The 19,272-nt window shown below is 43.6% G+C and overlaps 1 protein-coding gene across 1 annotated transcript; it reads left to right on the plus strand.

Moving 5' to 3' along the window:
• The first annotated feature begins 2,463 nt into the window (after positions 1–2,463).
• Positions 2,464–16,986, plus strand: PLD4 (phospholipase D family member 4). The gene is made up of 11 exons (XM_036385127.2): positions 2,464–2,495; positions 5,412–5,501; positions 7,659–7,894; positions 8,556–8,739; positions 9,082–9,202; positions 9,550–9,677; positions 10,142–10,342; positions 10,755–10,894; positions 13,919–14,084; positions 15,127–15,223; positions 16,496–16,986. Exons 1-11 carry the CDS (start codon positions 2,493–2,495, stop codon positions 16,693–16,695), a joined length of 1,566 nt encoding a protein of 521 aa, XP_036241020.1. The 5' UTR covers positions 2,464–2,492; the 3' UTR covers positions 16,696–16,986.
• The last annotated feature ends 2,286 nt before the right edge of the window (positions 16,987–19,272 follow it).

Below are 19,272 nucleotides of genomic sequence, written 5' to 3' on the forward strand. Positions count from 1 at the left end.
TTAAATAGAACATTTAATTTTAGGCTGAATAAAATTTATTATAAAATTTATTATAACTTATTCCAAATAAGTTATATATTTCAAGTTAAATGTTTCAAGTCCATGATGAGATATCTTAGTGAATTTACTGAATGTTTTAAAAGATGGAAACTGAGTAAATCTTTAAAAATACTTCCAAACAAATCACAATTTTATTTAGACTTTGAAATTTTCCCATGGCTTGTCAGCTGAATCACTTCCCAGTTCTGAACCTGAAATAATTTCTTTTGGTTCCCCACCCCCCTTCCCCAGCTAATTTAAGTATACAATCTTTTGGCACAAAGTATAAATAGAGCACTTTTCTTTTCAGACCTTGACTACTCCTGCCTCCCATCCTTCTGTCAGCTGTTGGTATTTGGAGCCCAGCCTCCTTCTCACGAAACAGAAAGTGTAATTTTGTAGTAATCTCTGCAGTGGTACTGATGTTTTTGTCTATAATTAGCTCTCAGAGATGAGGATGCATTAAACTGGCAGTTTCTTCTTAGCAAACCTCCCACACAGGCAGAAAAAGCTTCTCCACTCTATCTTTTAATGCGCCCTGTAGCAAACTGGAAGTCCAGGCATGATTTTTAGAGGGATTATGTTAACCATAGAGTGCCATCCAACCATACAGCAAGAGGTGCATTTATTCTGTGTGGGATGATGGCAAGTCAGCCAAAGCAACTGGTAGAAGGAGCCTTGTCTGAGAGATGGGGAAGAGGAAGAAGAAATAAAGTTTCCTGTTTGCTCTAAAACTTGCTATTCTTTTTTTCTTTCCTCCCCCCAGCTGCATGAATTGGTCAAACAGAACCATATTCTACCCATAAACCCTCTTCCATCCTGAAGCTGTCATAGCTACAACACTGCTAGCAAGATCAGAAATGCAGAATGGGTGGGCTGGTATGTGAGGTCAGATGAGAAGGAAAGCAGGATTTTGCAAGCTGGAGTGGAGGAGGACAGTGGAATTCATCAGTGCTGCAAGTGGTTAGAGAGCTGACAAAGAGGAGGAATACAGAGCATTCCTTTTCCTGGGAGCTGCTCTTCCTCTAATACAACCCTCTTAAACTGAACTTGTGATACTGGAGAGATAAATTATGAATCCTGAACTTGGTAAAAAGGTGCTGCTGCCTGGTGTGGTTCGATCCCGAATTCAGTGGGAGCTTTTGTGACTTATCTGACACAGTTCACACCAGGATTTCAGTCCTGCACACAAGCAAGAGCTTAGCTGAAATATTTAGTTGGAATGCTCAGCCTCTGAAGTCATCTGAGGGCCAGGGACACTTCCTGGGGGTGATTTGGACCTTTAGCAGGGGTGGCTTTCTGGAGCTCTTTCATTGGCTGCAGATTCTGCCTCCAGCTTTCTGGTAACTCAGATCTACAGGGACAGCAGCAGCCCTTGCTTTGTTTTTAAGCCCTGTAGTAAATCCAGAGATTTGGAATGGCTCCCATGATAAGTAATCTGTGCACAGCAGTAAATTCAGGAGTGAGGTGGCTGGGAAGAGAGGTGTCCTATCTGCTCCACTAATTACTATTTGGGCTTCTTTGAGTTCATGCTTGTGTTTTGGTCTTGAGGGAAGCAGAGGACTCATGGCATTTGCATTTTCCATGGAAAGCCCTCTTTCTGTTGTACCAGACCTATCCTCTGGCTCCTTATTTTTTCCATCCTCAGCAGCTTAGTACAAGGTGTGCTAAAGCCTCATGTTCAGCTGTCTCCATTCACTCCTTACAGCATCCTTCCTCTGGACCTGCCCTAGGGAACTGCATCCTTGGGTTCAGCAGGAACAAGAGGCTGCCTGGAGGAAAACAGCAGCATTCCCAGAAGGATTCGTGTTGGCTGAGGTGCAGCCTTTGGATTTTTACAGAAGGCATAATTAATTTCTTAGAAGCTGCCCCAAACTGAATGTCAGATATAACCCCTGAACAGCATCACTGCAAATTCCAAATGCCACATGTTCAAGATGGGGGCTGCATTGTTTCAAAGGAGCTGCCTTGCTCCCTTGTGTTTGTCCAAGCACAACTGTCCTTTCAAAAAAAGCTTAGTAGAGAGTTTGTTTTGGAGGGTTTGTCTGCTTAAAATGAAGCTTCTGGTGAAAATAGAGCCATGTTTGGGCAGCAAAGAGCACCAAAGCTGAGCAGTCCTTCCAGCCAGTGTCTTCTCATGCTGATGTGGACTCTGACTTTCCACCACTGAGTGGGAGCTTTGACACTCAACAGAGCAAGTTATGGCAAACATGTGAAGATCACGACCCAGAGTTTAAGAACTGGGTCACAACAACTGGAGGATAACTTAGTACCCTGTCAGTACACATTGTGAAACTCAGTGTCTAAGAGGAAGTGATCTACAGCAGGAGGGGAAAAAACCAGAAGAAACCTAAACAAATGTGCTGACAGAGCATGAGTGTTGCCTTTTGTACACAAAGCTGGGATAACATCAGAGTACAGGGGGACATCCACACAGGAGGAGACCTTCCAGGATGGTGAGTACCTTTGTCTTCATCTTGAGGGAGCTGGGGGGTGGCCATGGAGAGATGAGTGCCCCTTGTTCATGTGAGGAACTTCAAACTGCTCCTGGGGAGGATTCGGTACAGTGAAAAATCACATCCTTGTGTTTGAAATGCAAAGTCTGACACAATTTGTTGCTGGTGGAGAAAAGAAGTTCCAAGAGGCATTTTGGAGATGAGGAGAAAGCAAACTTAATGTTACAAACAGCAGTGTCCTATGGGTACTCAGCAGACTGGCATTAGCTGGTGCCCCAGCCTGTGCAGCAATGCTAAGTAGTGCTTATATTCACTGCTCTTGGATGAACTTCATTCAGTCATTGAAACTGGCAGCTGGTAGAGCCCTGAAAGCTTTGAGGGAGCTGTAGTTAATTGCTGACTAGCTACAATATTATTCTTAGGAATTCTGGTTGTTTCTGTGATGTTTCCCTTCTTGAAAATTAAACTGTTTTAGAGCAGTTCTCACAACTTCTGTACAGCAGGTGGGACTTCAACCCATCACCAGTCAAAAACATCAGAAAGGGCCTTGTTTGAACAGAATGATAGATAATTCTATAACAGCACATACAAAATCTGTTCACCTTCGTATTTTAAGAAAAACACTGCTTTTGGAAGACATTTTGTAACTGTTGTGAAAAAGAGAAGTGAAACAAGTTGTTTCTGGTAAGCTCCATCCATCTGAGGCCATCACGTGGCTCTAATAGCACTGACACCTGCAGTTTCTTACCAAGACATTGCCTGGGTCACCAGATGGGACTTTAGGAGCCAGAGGGACAAGGGAGCCAGAGGGACACCTCTACACCTCTCAGCTCCAGTCCTGTGTTGAGAATCACTCGTGGTGGCTGTTTGTTCCTGGCCAGCCCAGCTGACTGGGACAGCTGTGCCAAAGGCACAAGCTGTGCAGCGTGACCTGCAGCCCCAGTGGGCTCTCCTGGCCCAGCCTGAAGGGCTGCTGCTGTTTGTCAGATGCCTTTCATCTCCTCCTTTAAAATGCCTTTGTCTCACTTTCTACCCAACTCTCTCACATCTTCACTCTTGCTTCTCTTCCCTTTCTACCCACTAAGATTTCTGGGTTGCAATGTGACCCCTTCCTCTCATGTGTGTTGCTGTCACACCTTTCCCTGTGTGGTGGGTTATATCCCCCCATCTGCTTGGGCTGTCAGCTCTTTGGGGAAAGACAGTGGGTCTTTATTCTGTGCTAAAAACATGAACTGGGACTTCAGAGCTCTGGGAATGGCCAACTGTCCTTCACTGCTGGCAACCACTCCATTTCTCCAGGGCTGGGAGAATGGATATTTACTTGCCAGGATTTGTAACTATTTCTAGTAGAAAAGCTTGCAGCTGAGCCTGGGGCAGCAAAAGGAAGTGACAGTGAAAAGTGTGAGTAAAACTGCTTTGGAAGTGGGCTCTGCTACAGTGATTGCAGCTGATAACAACAAACAGGTCCTGAAATGGAAACAGGGCTTTCTTCTATGCAGCTCCAGTATGCTTTTAAGCAGGAGTGTTTGTACCTTTTCATCCCTCCCCACCTTTTCCATCTTTGTCATTCTCTCATATCTGCTGTTTTACCACAGGTCCCCCCTTTCCACATCCCTCTCTGCATTCCCCAAGTCTGTTTCAGACCCTCCTCCCTTGTCTTCCTGTCCATCCTCCACCTCTTTTGTTCAGCCCCACCAGTACCTGTGAGTCGAGGAAGCCTTTGGGGCTGTGTCCAACCCCTGCCTGTTCCATGCAGCCACTGCATCCACACAGAAAGGTGGAGTGGGCAGGAGCTGGAAGCAGCAGGGAATGTGTATGGGCATGCTGTTTTGCTGCTGGGGGAGGGCAGACACTGTGAGCCCACCCAGTTCAGGTGACAACAGCTGTGAACACATGGCAAGATGGATGGGACAAGCCTGGCAGGATCCTTCCTACACAAACCTTGTTTGGCCACGCACAGAGCAACTCCACATCCAGTACCACTGCAGCAGGCTCCTCCTCCAGGCCACAAAAGCCCAGTGGCTCAGGGGTCAGAAGCAGGCATTCAGGGACTGGACACGTGGAGGTATCATCTGGTAGCACCTTCTGAGATCTGCTCCAGCCCAGGATCTGCTTCTTGCTTCTGGGAATGAAAAGTGTCATCAGGCTCCTGTTGTGTAAATTCACCTCTGCCAATGCAGGGATGATTCATGACCCACTGGGCATGTGTCAAGTTTTTGAGGAGGTAAAATAGGCAAGTGCCAACTCCCCCTGTCTGGCCATCTGCTGTCATATTGGAATATTTTGGTATTTGCTCTTATGTTTGCCTCTGCTGGGGATAACAAAAGATTGGAGAAATACTGCCTGAGAAAGAAAAGAAGATAACTTATTTTCTAGAGTCATGACTGCAACAGGGGAGAAAGGGAGTTTGTATTTCAGCCTGGTCCCTGTCCCCTTAGCAGAGTCACTTCTGGAAGAGACGCTGGCATTGAAGACAACAGGCACAGGAAGAGAGCAGAAGCCTGACAGAGTCACATGCAGGATGAGACTGATGCTCTGCACACTATCACCCACTGCTTCTGCATTTAATTACTGCTTGTTGGCAAATATGTTCTCTTGCAACAGGACAAAAGCTGGTGTTGAAGGATGGCTGGAAGAGGCAGTGATGCAGTTGTTTACACGTTAATTACTGCAGGGATTTTTGTGTGTAGAGAGCACGGGGGGAAAACAGCGGGGACACGTCTCTCTGTCACTTTGGAATCTGTTTATGTCACTCAAGACCCATAATACAGGAGGATGTTGCACAGATCCATACTCAAATCTCAGAGCACTGTGTAAAGCAGTGGCAGTAATCTGCACTATTTCTCTGTAATTGGCTGTACACAAATGTTGTTATAAAGCTTTATTTTTCCCCTTGCATACATTTCTGTTTTTCAGATTGTGAAAAAAGCATTAAAAACATCCCTGATGTTTGATGAGTCCTCCAACATGAAATTAGGCGTGAACAATCAAAAAGACGTCAAAACGGTAATTATTGGGACACAACACATTTGCTTACAAAAGCTGAGATTGTGCTGACATTTCTGAAAAGAAATAACAGGTTGAGAATTATTTTATTGGCCATTTTAGAAAACTGTGTAGGTTTCAATCCTATTTGTAAACAAGTGAGTGACAAAACCCTCATTGATTTATCCGGTAGACTGATCAAACCTTGCCCAGAGGGAGTAATGTGGAGATAAATCCTGCAGCTCTGTCTGGCTCAGGACAAGGAAACCACACTCATACAAACAGCCTCACTTCCACTCCTGGCACAGCATTTAATAATGTATTCATTTGTTCATTTATTCAGATGCCCAGAGTACCTGGACATCACAGTGTGTAGCATGGTGACAGCCATGATGTGACTTCAAAATAGATTTCTTACCTTAGAAATAACTTCTAAAACCTAAGTCTTGCTAACATGTTCATGTGATGAAATGTGGAACTGTTAAAAATGGGTGAGATTTTTTTTTTGTGGTAAGGTGGAGAACAAGCCAGAGGGCAAAAATTTAAGTAGATACCTTAAAGATGATTATTTTATCAAAATTGCTGCCTGAAATCTATGTCAGCACTGTAGATTTTGAGAAAAGCAGAGAAGATAAAAAGCAGGAAGCTTTATCCACATAGAAACTTAAACTGAAACCACATAGAAACAGAAACTTTCAGAGGCAAGTGGTTTCTGTGTGGTTTTCCCATGTGCCCTTTTGGGAGCTCAGATTTATGGCTGCAGCCTCACGACCACCCCCAGACTTGATTCTCCTGCCTGGGAGCTCAGAAGCCCAGCTCTGAAGTCCATGGTGCCTATCACAGGCTGGTGGATGGTTCCAGCTCCCACAAATTGCCATGGGGAGCCAGCCATGATAATTACTGGGGGGAAATAGATCTGCATGTGTGGCTGGTTGTCTTTGCCTGCTCAGTACAAGGCAGCATTTAGAGCCTGGTGCTAAAATTTTCAGCATGTGAGTGGCTGGACTGCAGATCTGAAGCTACCAGGTAGCCAGGCTACTTTTTTTTTTTCCAATCTACATTCAGGAAAAAAATTGAAAGTGCAGCAAAAGTGAAATGAAACTAACTCAACACACTAAAGTGAAACAGGAATACTGTGCACATGGATAAATGAGATTTGTGTAGCTTCAGTTAAGGGAGGTTTAAGACAAAACCAGAACGTGTTCAGAAACCACAAAATGTCTTTCTGCCTCTGACACTTTCTGGACTGTTTTTTATTCCCTGACAACACAAACTTCCTTTCTACGGGAATGCTTGGCTTAATCCCACAGCTAATCTTGTGTTAGAAATTTCCCTGTTTTGATTTTAGTAGAAATTTTGTTGAACGTCCATTGGTCCTGTGCTAAAATAAAGCTAATCAATGTCAAATTAATCACAAAATTTGGGAAAAAACTCCAAGGGATTGATATGTTGGCACAAAAAAATTGAACCAAAAAATGGAACTAAAATCACAGTCTTCACATAAACCAACACCAATCCATTTCCAAATTTTCTTTTTTTTTCCCCCCAGTTGCACTTTATTTGATCATGTCTCCTTTCCAGAGTGTTTGTTCCACTTGATTCTCTGATTTCAAGATTTCATGAAATTTCAGGAAATTCCTCCTTTCAGGAAGGGAATGAAATCTTGCCATTTCAATGAGGATCAATTGGTCAAGCTTTGGTCCATTTCCCCTGCACGTTGTGTCATCCCGTTCACTTTTATTGTTTTCACTTAGTTTCAGAATTTTCTCTTTTGTTTTTAAGCAGTTCTTTTATTCAATTTATTCTCATGTCTCTTTGTTTACCTTTATTCCTCGATTTTGGGGTTTCAATGTGTAAAATTCTAGCAACTTCTAGTCCTTCTCACTGCACCTCACTTGAGTTTAAATGGACCTTTTAAAGGTCATCTAATCCAACCTCCCTGCAGAGAGAAGGGCCATCTTCAACTGGATCAGGCTGCTCAGGGCCCTGTCCAAGCAGACCTTGAACAGTTGTTCCTCACTTTCAGTGCTGCCCCTAAGAACATTGTCTGGCAGGAGCTGCAAGCAGATCTCCCATTCAAAGATTGTGATTTATTCACCTGCACAGGTATTCATCCATTAGCTGGTGCATCAATGTCTTGGTGGTGACTTAAACCCTCCTCTGTGGGTTCTGTTCTAGTTTCAAATCTTAGGGGCGATTCTGACCCTTGGTCTTGTCCTGATGGCTTTTTACTTCCTGAGTATGGACAGCACAGTTGATGGTAATGGAGAAGAAGCAGCAGCTGTCAGCATTTACAGAAATGTGGAGGAGGAAGGACTGTACAGAGATCCCCCAGAGGAAGAAGGACTCTATGGAGATCTCCCAAGAGCCACAACAACTGAGGAGGGCACCAACAGATGCAATGACTCCTGCAGGTGAGTCAGGTTAGGTGGCACATGGAGAAGTCATCACCAGAGGGAGAAATAGCTACAGGACTGATGATATCAGCATGGGCTTTATTCTCTTCCCACTGTACCATAAGTGATGAAGCACCACAAATTAGGGAGGAGTGCTAATTTGGGGGTGCTGTTTAGGCACTGGGTAATTGGCAGCTGCCTGCTGTGAGGGGCAGTGTCACAGCTCTGCTCCCAGTCCTTGCTTGTATGCTCATCCCAGCTCGGTTCCTCCTCTGCCCCCTGCAGCCACCCTCCTTTTGTGGCAGCAGTGTCACCAGCTGGCAGAGCAGCCTTTCCCAGAGGCTGCAGGGGCAGGGAATGTCTGTGCTGGGAGGGGGTGAAGAGGGTACCCTAGCAACATCCAGCTATGGGGGTTTGCTTTTCTCCACATCTTAGGCAGGGTAAAATAAAAAGCTCAGAATAGGTACCGAGAAACCACTCTGCTGAATTTGGGAGGTCACTGTACAACAATATAAGCCTGGCTACAAAAGCTAAGGGTAGAGAGCACTGCCAGCCTGTTTGTCCAGCTCATCTTGTTTGCTGTGGAGGTTGACACCCAGCATGGCCATCTGTGCAGTCTGGCTTGGTGTCCTGTTGGGGTCACAGTCACTTGCTTCACAACACAAAATTGCCATTGCAGCTTTGAACTTGTGGAAAACGTTCCTTATGACTTACCCTTCGAGATAAACAGCACTGCAGCCAAACCCTTGTACCAAGCCTGGACAAAACTGCTTGATCTAGCCCAGGAAAAAGTGCACGTGGCCTCTTACTACTGGTCTCTCACTGGGAAGGATATTGGTGTCAATGACTCCTCTTCCAAGCAGGTAAGGTAAAACCAGCAGCAAGCATGTCTGTGATTGTTTTTCCTCATGTCCATGTGGTAGAGGACAGGCTGGCTGTGTGGTGTGTCTCCCAGAGACATTGCTTAACTCCTCTTGCAAATCCAGGAAGGTTTTCCATCTGTTCTGAAGCAACACTCCAGCTTTCCTCCTTTAGTCAAGTTAGGCTGAAATAAGTGAAATTTCTGACCTTCCTTGTGCTGGGGTTCTTCAAAGGAAGTACTCATTAGTACCACTGCCCTTGCCTATATCTTGCTACACCTTCTGCAACAAAATATAAAAAAATAACTCATATAAACTCATATAAAAAAATAATTCATCACACAGGGTGAAGATATTCTGCAGAGGTTTGAGAGGTTACTCGCAGAGAATGTCTCTTTGTATATTGCAGCAAGTTCACCAACTCTGGCTACAAAATCAACGGACCTTGAGCTTTTAGAGGAAAAAGGTAATTCCCTTCAGTGATCCACTCACAGCTTCTGTATTGCAAAAAGGCATCTGTGGGAAACCTGGTTTCCAAGGCCTGTTCTGATGTAGTGCTTAAATAAATTCACAGGACAAGCACCATCTGCTCACTAGTTCATGCTTTCTTTCTGTGCTCTTTAGGATCTTCTGAAAGTTCACATTTTGCATATTGTTTTTCCAAGTTACTGTGATCCCAGGAATGAGTGCTTGTGAATTTTGGTAGTTGTTACTGCCTGCAAGAGTCAAACATGCAGATGTGTTCTGCCTGTTGAGGAACTATCTCCATGCTGTATCTAAACTCTTTTTTTTCCCCTCTCCATCTTTCTTCAGGGGCTCATGTGAAGAAGATTGATTTTGGACATTTGACAAGAGGAGTGTTGCATAGCAAATTCTGGATAGTAGACATGAAACACGTATACATTGGCAGTGCAAACATGGACTGGAGATCTTTATCTCAGGTAACGTCTGCTGCTGCGTATTCAGAAATGTGGGGGAAAATTCATATCCTACCAGATAACAGAGAAAAACCATATTGATGTAGAATATTGTCAGAGCAGAAGAAACAGCAAAGAAATATGCTGTCATTACATTACAAAGTTCCATATTGTTGGCTCCTTAATGTTTCTTGTGGGCAGCTCCTCCAAGCACTGACTCTTCCTTCTTACAGCAGCCAACTGACTCCACTTCCCCTCTTGACCAACCAACCAACCCACTCTTTTATAGCACTCTTCTTCTTATTGGCTACAGCTGCGGCCTCTTAAAGTCAGGCCTGCTCCTAATCTTTAATAATTAGCCCAGCTGCAATTCTTTAGGGGTAAGATTACTTTCTATACTACCTTTATTTTCTTATATTCTATCCCCCTACAGAAACCCCAGGAGGTGGCTCCTTCTGGGGCTGTGACACAGCTTGCTCTCTTTGCAGGTGAAAGAGTTTGGTGCTGTGATGTATAACTGCAGCTGCTTGGCCCAAGACCTCTGGAAAACGTTTAGTACCTATTGGGATGTTGGATATCCTAATGCTACCATCCCAGCTCCTTGGCCTCTCAATTATTCAACCCACATTAACAATCATCATCCTCTGGAAGTAGAATTTAATGGAATCTTGACAAAAACCTATTTTTCTGTAAGTATGTTTGAAAATAACACAATAGAGTGTAAAGTGCTTAAGGATTGAGCAGGAAAGTTTCTTCAGGAGTCCTGCTCAGTTGCTTGTGTTCCAGGTGGATAATAATTTGTTCCTTAGGTTTCTCTGGGATGTTCAAAGGATAGGGATAAACCCAGCATAAGCTGGCAAATTGTATGGCAGGAACAGTGTGCAAGTCTCTTTTAATCACCTGTAGGCCCAATATATCAATAAGTATCTGACCCAGCAGCATATGACATGAGGAAAGATGGTGATCCATCTCAAGTGCTTTGTGATATTTTAGTGAAAAGTAGGCAGATCTTAACACAAAGGAGTCTGATTAAAAGAAAAAAAAAATCACTGATCTACATGTTTTCTTCTTCTTTTTTTTTTTTTTTTTTTTTTTTTACAGGCTTCTCCTCCAGCATTTTGTCCAGAAGGTCGCACCCATGACCTCTATGCTATACTCAGTATAATCAGTCAAGCACAGAAGTTTGTCTATGTTTCTGTTATGGAATATTTCCCTACCAGCCGTTTTGTTCAACCAAAAAGGTACAATTTCCATCTTCACAATTATCTTCACAATTTCCATCCTGAGCAAATCAGCTACTGGTACTATTTAAAGAAAAAAAAAATATGATTCCTCTCCTTCTGCAATGAAAATATTCAGAATGGAGAGAGGCTTTGCTCTGCATTCACAACCATCCCATAGACTGTGCCTCCCACGTACCAAGGGACAGGATGAGAGGAAACAGCCTCGAGTTGTGCCAGGGGAGGTTTAGATTGGATATTAGGAAAAAGAAATTCATGGAAAGGGTTGTCAGGTATTGGAAGAGACTACCCAGGGAAGCGGTGGAGCCACCATCCCTGGAAGAGTTTAAAAATTCTGTGGCTATGGCACTTGAGTACATGGTTAATGGTGAACATGGTGCTGCTGCTGGGCTGAGAGTTGGACTTGATGACCTTAAAGGTCTTTTCCAGAACCTGACAATTCCAGGATTCTGTGATTCCAGTCCTGATGCTGCAGGAAGGAGGATTACCAGTACCTGTGTGCTTTGCTGGTGCTCTGGAGCAGCCTCCTGTGCTCTACACACAGCAGAACAGCTGTGAAATGCCATGCTAGGGACAGTCAGGTCCAGCATCCTCCAAAATTCAACACAGTAGCTTTATGAATTGAGAGAGGAAAGGGAACACCAGAAATATATCTGGCATCAGATTTTTCAGAGAAAACATTGCTGTGCTCTCCTTTCTTGATCCCATTTTTCTTTCTTGCTGTTCTTTACTTATGAAGAGTCTTGACTTCCTGCTCTATTTCTTGCTTGATGGACTTGACCAATGGTTTAGAGGGTGGTTCTTGACTCTCCTGACCTTTGCAGTGAGAGCTGAAACAGCCTCTAAAAGAAACTTCAGGGTGTTTTGTTTGTTTGGGGGTTAGCATTTTTTTGTTTCTGTTGTTGAGGGGTTTGTTGTTGTTGTTGTTGTTGTTGTTGTTGTTGGTGTTTTTGTTTTGTTTTTAACAATTCCATCTAAGTTCCAGCAGCAGCTTCAGAGATAAAGTGATGGTGTTGATCTGGAGTCATCACAGAATGGTTTAGGCTACAGATCATCTCATTCCTCCCCTCCTGTGCCATGGGTAGGGACACCTTCCACTAGACCAGGCTGCTCAAAGCCCCATCCAGCCTGGCCTTGAGCCTGAACCACTGTCCTGCTCCAGAGACTGCCCAAGGCTCAGCAGAACTGTGCAGGCTCTGCACATGAACCCAAACCTGAGAAGCACAGAAAGTTACACAGTCATGGGGCAGCACTAAGACTCCCAAATCCTCTTAGATATGCTTGAATTGGGATGTTTCTGTGCAACCAAGTGCTCTGAATTATCTGCTTACAACATTTCTGAGTTTTCCAACCAGCTAAATGATCTGAGAAAGAAGTTCAAGTGAAAGAATTACATACATGTCTTGTTGAATAGAGTAAGCTCTTGGCTGCCATTCAGCCAGAATGATACCATGCATCATGTCCCTCTGCCACAACTGTGTAAAGCCTCTGTTGTTCAGCTGAGGCATAGGTGTGTTATGGGGAAGATTTTAGGATAATAGAGAGATGCAGATAATTCTGCTGTCCAAGAAACCAAATTGAGACTAGCCTCTACTTGGAGGATATCTTTAATAAATCAAACACCTCAGAGGATTTTCAGTTTCTATGTAATACAATTGAGTCTCTGGGTTTCTCATCTTCTGAGAACCCACTCATCTTTCTGGGAATAAGTTCCCAGAAAGTCTCTTTCCCCCCTTAGGACTGAGTGCATTAATACTCCTTATTCTTCATCTAAAAGCTTAATCCACAGTTTGTGACATCTAGGGCTGATCAGATGCAAACAAGGGTTTGAAAGGCCCAGGGAAAGTGGCACAGGGCCTCGGGCTATCTCCACAGCAACCAGCTGTAGTGCCATGAATTGAAGCTGATTAGTTCAGGTTAGGTTCCTCCAGCAGCTGAGGCAGAGGAAACAAAGCTGCTGTCTAATGCCTGAGTGTTCATCAACTAGAAACTGATATATTTTAAAAATTGAAACCATTCAAAAATTGCATTTCAAATAGCATGATTTTCCAAGCTTTTCAGGATCTGTAAGTCAAGCATGAGCCTCAGAGCACATGGCCAGGCCATTGATCGCAACAGGACGATGCACGGGGGAGGATCAGAGAATTCAGGCCTTTGTACATAAGACCAAAAGGATTAAGTTAGGCAAATTAATTCATCATTGCTCATGGGACTGTGAGCAAATGCTGGACCTCTCTCTGTATCAGCCTTCCAATCTGTACTAAACATGCTTGTCTCCCTCCGTGCAGCATTTGTTAGGATCCACGCGATGAAAATGCCACGTGGGTGTTTGGAGTTACCAGCCCTGGGATGCACATTGTTCAGCTCTTAGTGTTGTGTAGCTGGGTGAAGGAGTTAAAAATGTCCCCCATAGCTACAGCCAACACAAATGTCAGGAAAACAGATTTTCCCATGTTCGGGGAACACGGAGAGCACAGCTGTGTCCCTTACCTTGGGCACACACAATGAGAACAGGGAGGGGTGGGGAGGGATGGAGTCTGCCCATGCTGGCTGATGGCACAGGACCACTGCAGACCCTGGAAACAGTCTCCAGGGGCCTGAAAAAGCCATATTCTGCAAAATGGTTCTTAGACTTTCCTATGGGCTCTGCACTGCCCTTTTACTCTGTGCTGTATGAACTGGCCTTACCCTGGAGTTGCTATTGTTATCTTCAGTTTCCTAAGCAGGCAGCACGCTGTGTGTGTATCTGTGTATGGGCACTTTACTAAGCTTTAGACTTTTGGATTAATTTCACCCCAATTTGGCAGGGTCTGGAGGTCTCAAAACACGTTCTGTGAGAAGAATAGGCTTGGTAGAAGGCAGAAACCTTGTTTGTACCTCCAGGGAAGCCACAAGTGCTTCACTTACTAGACACCAGAAACCCCATCTGTGCATCATCACTCCTAGTCTCAGTTTAACTTCACAGCTTTCTAGTGAACTGCTTTAAAAAACCATCCCTTTTTGCACACACCTGCTTTTCTGCAGATACTGGCCAGCCATTGACAATGCCCTCAGACGTGCAGCTTTCAACCACCGAGTGCAGGTCCGGCTCCTGGTCAGCTGCTGGGCCTACACGGACCCCGCCATGCTCCACTACCTGAGGTCCCTGCGTGCCCTCAACAACCCACACGCCCACATCAGTGTCGACGTGGTATGAATAAAAAACCTGATTTTGGAAAGACACTTTGGGGATACGGCCCCCCAATTCTCTGATTTCTGAGAATAAGCTGCTGTTTGTGTGTACAAATGTTAGGTTTTAGAGAAGCTGGTTGTCTGGTTTTGCAGTGACTGCTTCCTGTTTTTGTGAAAATAAGGCCCAATATATAATCTTTGATGAAGTAGCTATTTCAAGATACTAGTGATATCAGGTAGGTGCCTGGCTGTGGCACTTGAGACATTATCCAGGCAGCTGCTTTTCTGAGCACTGTGACAAGTAACAGTTTATATGATAACTTAGTGCTCCTCTCAGAGACCTTTTCCTGCATGGAATATGTTAATTGGTCTAACTGATATCAGTTTGTTTTTTTTTTTAATTGAGAGTTCTGCTCTCTGCCTATACAGATAGATCTGTTCTTGAACACTAAATATTGCACACAGGCCATAGGCATTAGGCTGGAATGCATCAGGTGGAGTGGGGATGGTATGGATGCTCCCAACATGATGCAGTAATCACAACAGAGAAATACCACAGAAGGAGGAGTGGATTTCAGAAACAAAAAAAAAAAAAAAAAGGGACACATAGATTTTGGTAAGAGTTAACACAAAAAGTTAGGCATTATCGTTGCCTACAGTACCCCTTGTGTCTGTGATCAGCTCATTCTCACACAAAATAAGAGCAGCAATCAGTGGTAAATGCAATCTATTAAACAGCTGCCTAAAACTGCATTTAATTGTCTGCCCTGTAATGATAATAGCTGTGCCACTAATGGAACATTGTGAGGCAAACATTTTCTGTATCTGATCTTAATTGCTTATCCAGTTTTATGTATAGTGGAAGTATTATTTGCTAGTTTTCTTGGATAGGAGTAAAATCTCTTCTATGGTCTATTCAATAACAGAGTGCAGTATGCTCTCTTTTGTTCTTCCCACACTCTTCTATTCTTTGAAGCTATAGAAAACATGCACTGTCCAATCATGACGTCTGTTTCTCACTCAAGTATTTGTGTTAATATTTTTAATTCCTCTCCCTCCAGAAACTCTTCATTGTTCCTGTTCTCAATCACACAAACATTCCTCATGGGAGAGTGAATCACAACAAATACATGGTCACTGATAAAGTAGCCTACATTGGTATGTATTCCATTATTCCAAATATTTACAGTATCCCCAGATCTACTAGACTGAGGCTGAGATAGGATCAGCTGCAATACCAAAAAATACCTCATTTTGCCATGAGACCAAAATCTGTTCTAGGTAAAGTAGTATAGATGTAAAGGGGAGAAAATAATGTAGGTCAAGTTCAGTAAGAGATTATTTCATGTGATTGTGAGCCATTAGGAGCAGAGTGTGACAAGGCTGAGTGCACAGCCTGTGACAAACACAGCGGGGATTTCACAGCCTGTGTGCTCAGAATGACACAGGGATAGCTGGTGCTCCAGTACATAACATTACAGTGCTTTAATAAAGAGGAACTGCTGGGAGGAATTAATTCCATGCACTGTTTGTTGAACAGAATTCTAGGAAAGGAAATGAGAAAACAGTAATGTCAATTGTGCGCCGTTCCTGAAAGCAGGGATGGTGTTTACATTTCATCCTTTTATTAGGAACCCTCAGAAAAGGAGATGTGAAAGTGCTCTGTCACTTCAGCCAGCTCATCCTCCCAGCAATACACTCCAGCAAATAGCCTCATCTTCCAACTGGCTGAGGGTTTACAGCCCCAGTTGCCTTCAATACTTTAATAACCTGTTTTATACTTGAAGGCAGATATGCAGATGATTTGTTTTCATGCCTAAGCACCTTCTGGAATTGGCAGATTTTTCTGGCTAAGGCGATCACAAGCGGAAGTGCGTAAGTGATAAAATGTGCATTGTTCACAGTGCTTGATTGTCTGAATTGAGGTAGCTTTGGAGAGAGCTCTAGACAATGTCTGCAGCTGGATTTCCAGCTTTGCCTGGTTTAGAAGCAGGCTTTGCGTGTCGAGCTCAGAACAGCTCCTGAGGGTTTATTGATCAGGAGTCCAGTTTCTCCTTTTGTTTTCCTTTAACAAGTGAAGAGAATTGAGTAAATTAAAGACTTCTTTCTTTAAACACTGAAACCCATGTCAAACACTGGCTTTTACTTCTCTTAATACTCATATATTTCACTTTATTGCCATGTTTATGAGTAGATTTGTGCACTCTGTCACAGGCTGTAATGAATCAGAAGGTTATGAACCTTCAGGGTTGCAGTTAATAGCAAGTTTTGAAAACCTGAGGTCTGGCATAAGAAGGAGGTGACCTGATTTTTGCTGCCTCGTTGGTCCTAATGAGATTTGCAGTCATAGAGCAAATCAACAAAGCCCATAGATCAAACAGAACATTGAGAAATGAATGTTTTCTAATCAGCTGCTTTTCCATTGCATAGGGACTTCCAATTGGTCAGAAAACTACTTCACTGATACAGCTGGTGTGGGACTAATTATCAAACAGAATTCTACCGACCTGCAAAGAAGGCAACAACCTGTCCAGAAACAGCTGAAAGATCTTTTTGATCGAGACTGGAATTCCAAATATGCGGTGAATCTGGAAGATGTGCAGGGACAGAAAGACTGTAACTGGGATTAGACCTGAAGTGAATTGAAATGTGCACTTAAAATAGAAACAAAAAAAATATATTTGAATCTTGTGCAGGTGCAAATCAAGGAAATCTCTTCTTTTTGTCTTTGTCAGAGAAATCACTTCCTCGTGGCATCCACATTGGTGACATGAGAATTTCTGACAGTTGACTCTACCTGCAAAACCACTAGTCAGTGTGTGATTGATTTTTTTGGTGTGATTACCTCATTGCAGAGTTAATGAATGCATACAATGTTGTATGACAAGCTGTCTGACATTAAAGCAAACATCAGAGACACAGATCATTATTGCTCGGCTATTCTATCTTTAGAAACTGTATATTTCAACCTAAAAGTTCCATTAACAGTGTCTGCTTACATGTATTTAAACATTTTAAAAAAACTCCTGGCCACCTTAACTTTTTAGCCATGTATAATGATCACCTACAATAGCAAGGGCAGATTTTTAAAGGCATTTAGAAATTAGAGATACAGGGATTAATGTTGGTTGAAAAAATTAGAGATACCTGTTTCTAAGTGTTAAGGCTAGCTGCTAGAGATAATGCCTAGGATTTAAACTTTGGGGCCAGTTTCCAGCTCAGCTGCCCTGGAGCCCCGAGAGTCTGGGGGTGTTTGGATGTCTGTGTGTCAGTCTTGTGCAGCAAACAGGATGGGGAGCAGGGCAAAGCTGCTACATGGGTGCTGTTGTGGCTGGGGCATCCCACCTGCACTGTGGGCAGTGCTTGGAGAGGCTCCTTGCTCTTCTGGGCTGCCCTGGTGCTGGCCCTGAGCAGTGTGGAGTCTCTGGGCTGCCCTTCCTCCTGCAGTCACTCAGGGACCACAGCTCTGAGCCATCTGGTGCCTGATATCCACATCCACCACAGCTCTGCCCTGGGTGACTTCCTGAGGTGACAGGAAAGGAGAGCAGGGCTCGTGCTCCAGCTGTGAGTGACACTGGGCTGGAGCTCCATGAGCTTTGCCAGGGCTATGCATACACAAAAATCCCCTATACAAATAAGGACTTTCAGAGATGACCCCCATCAATGTTCCATTTTTTGGTTTCCGGGCTGCTCCTTAGCTATCTCTTCAGACATTTCCAAGATTCCTTGGAGTGTTTTATCCATCATTACAAATCAATTCTTCTTGTTACTGTGGCAGATTTTCTAAGACAGGTAGTTACATGTACAGATATCATGGAAATTTTGGGAGTAATCCCATACATGCCAAAATATTGAGGAACATGCAGGTGCTTTTCGTGCTCTCACCCCCTATTTCCTTACTAGAGCTAGCTTGAAAATCTTTGTGAGACGTTACATCTTCAACCAACAAAACAGTTTTCTGTAGAGGAGCACACTCCTCTAGATGGCACTCCAAGCTGTGTTTTCTGTTTTGGCAGGGATAGATACTGCAGGAGGAAGAAGAAAACGTCCTTCTCTTCTATTCGGGAGCTCAAATCTGACAGTGCTGGATTAGTTGTTCAGTGGGACAGAGTTTCTGGATAAGGTGGCAGAATTGTTCTTATGGCCATATAAACCTCAGGTGGGTTAAGGTTTGGCTTACAAAAGAAAAATGGATGTTTAGGAGAGTGCTCTTCTGTTTTCTCTACTGACTTCACTGCTGGTTTTCCTCTACATATGGGAAGGTGAGGGGGGTGTTTACAATGAATACAGTGAACTGGATCTAAGAGGAACTTGGGAGTATTTCCCTCGTTTCTTGTGAGATTTTTGAAGACCATTCATACCTTGATTCTTATTTACTTGTTTTCTATTAAACATGTAAGTTAAAACCAGGCTTTGAGTCTCAATTATTTTCTATTTATGAAACAGGTTTAATAATAGTCCTTATCCATTCATTTCTTACTTATCTCTTTTGTTTAGATTGTGATTTCTCCAAGCTAAGGACTGGACCAAATGTATCCTGGGTCCTCCAGAGGCATTTATTAGCATCATCTTTGGGCAGACTGGCTATTGGAAAAGGTTCTTCAACCAGAGGGTGGTTGGGCAGTGGAAAGGCTCCCCAGGAAAGTTGTCACATTAAGAAGCATTTGAACTACACTCTTGGAGATGTGGTGTGATTCTTGGGGTTGTACTGTGTAGAGCCAGGAGCTGGACTTTGTGAGTCCCTTCTGGCTCAGGATAATCTATGATTTTCTAGTCTGACTGTAGACTGTTCAGTTTTTTGTCAGTATTGGTTTATTCATGTCTAGAAAAAGTCACTGTTTTGGCTCTTGAGCATGGACACTCTCCTCTGATCAGCTCATCTCAGGTACCTATGTGATGAGGGAGTACAAGGTGTGAGAATTGGCTCTGCTTCACTGCAGTGGCTTTCAGGAGGAGCTGCTGCACTGCTCTCCCAGCAGGATCACCTCTGGAAGCTCTTGGTTTGGTGCAGTGCCTTGTGGCTACAGTGCACAGCAATGCAGGTGACAGCAGGACAGAACCCAGCTGGCTTCAGGGGTTATGAGTACTAACAAAGTTACCTTAGACACCAGCTTGTTCCAAAACTTTAGTATTATCTGTTCACACTTTTTCCTGCCATTATGCAGGATTTTCCTTTCCCAGTTGTTACAGATAAAACATACCTTTGT

This window comes from Molothrus ater, chromosome 6, assembly GCF_012460135.2.
Source record: "Molothrus ater isolate BHLD 08-10-18 breed brown headed cowbird chromosome 6, BPBGC_Mater_1.1, whole genome shotgun sequence".
Classification (NCBI taxonomy): Eukaryota; Metazoa; Chordata; class Aves; order Passeriformes; family Icteridae; genus Molothrus; species Molothrus ater.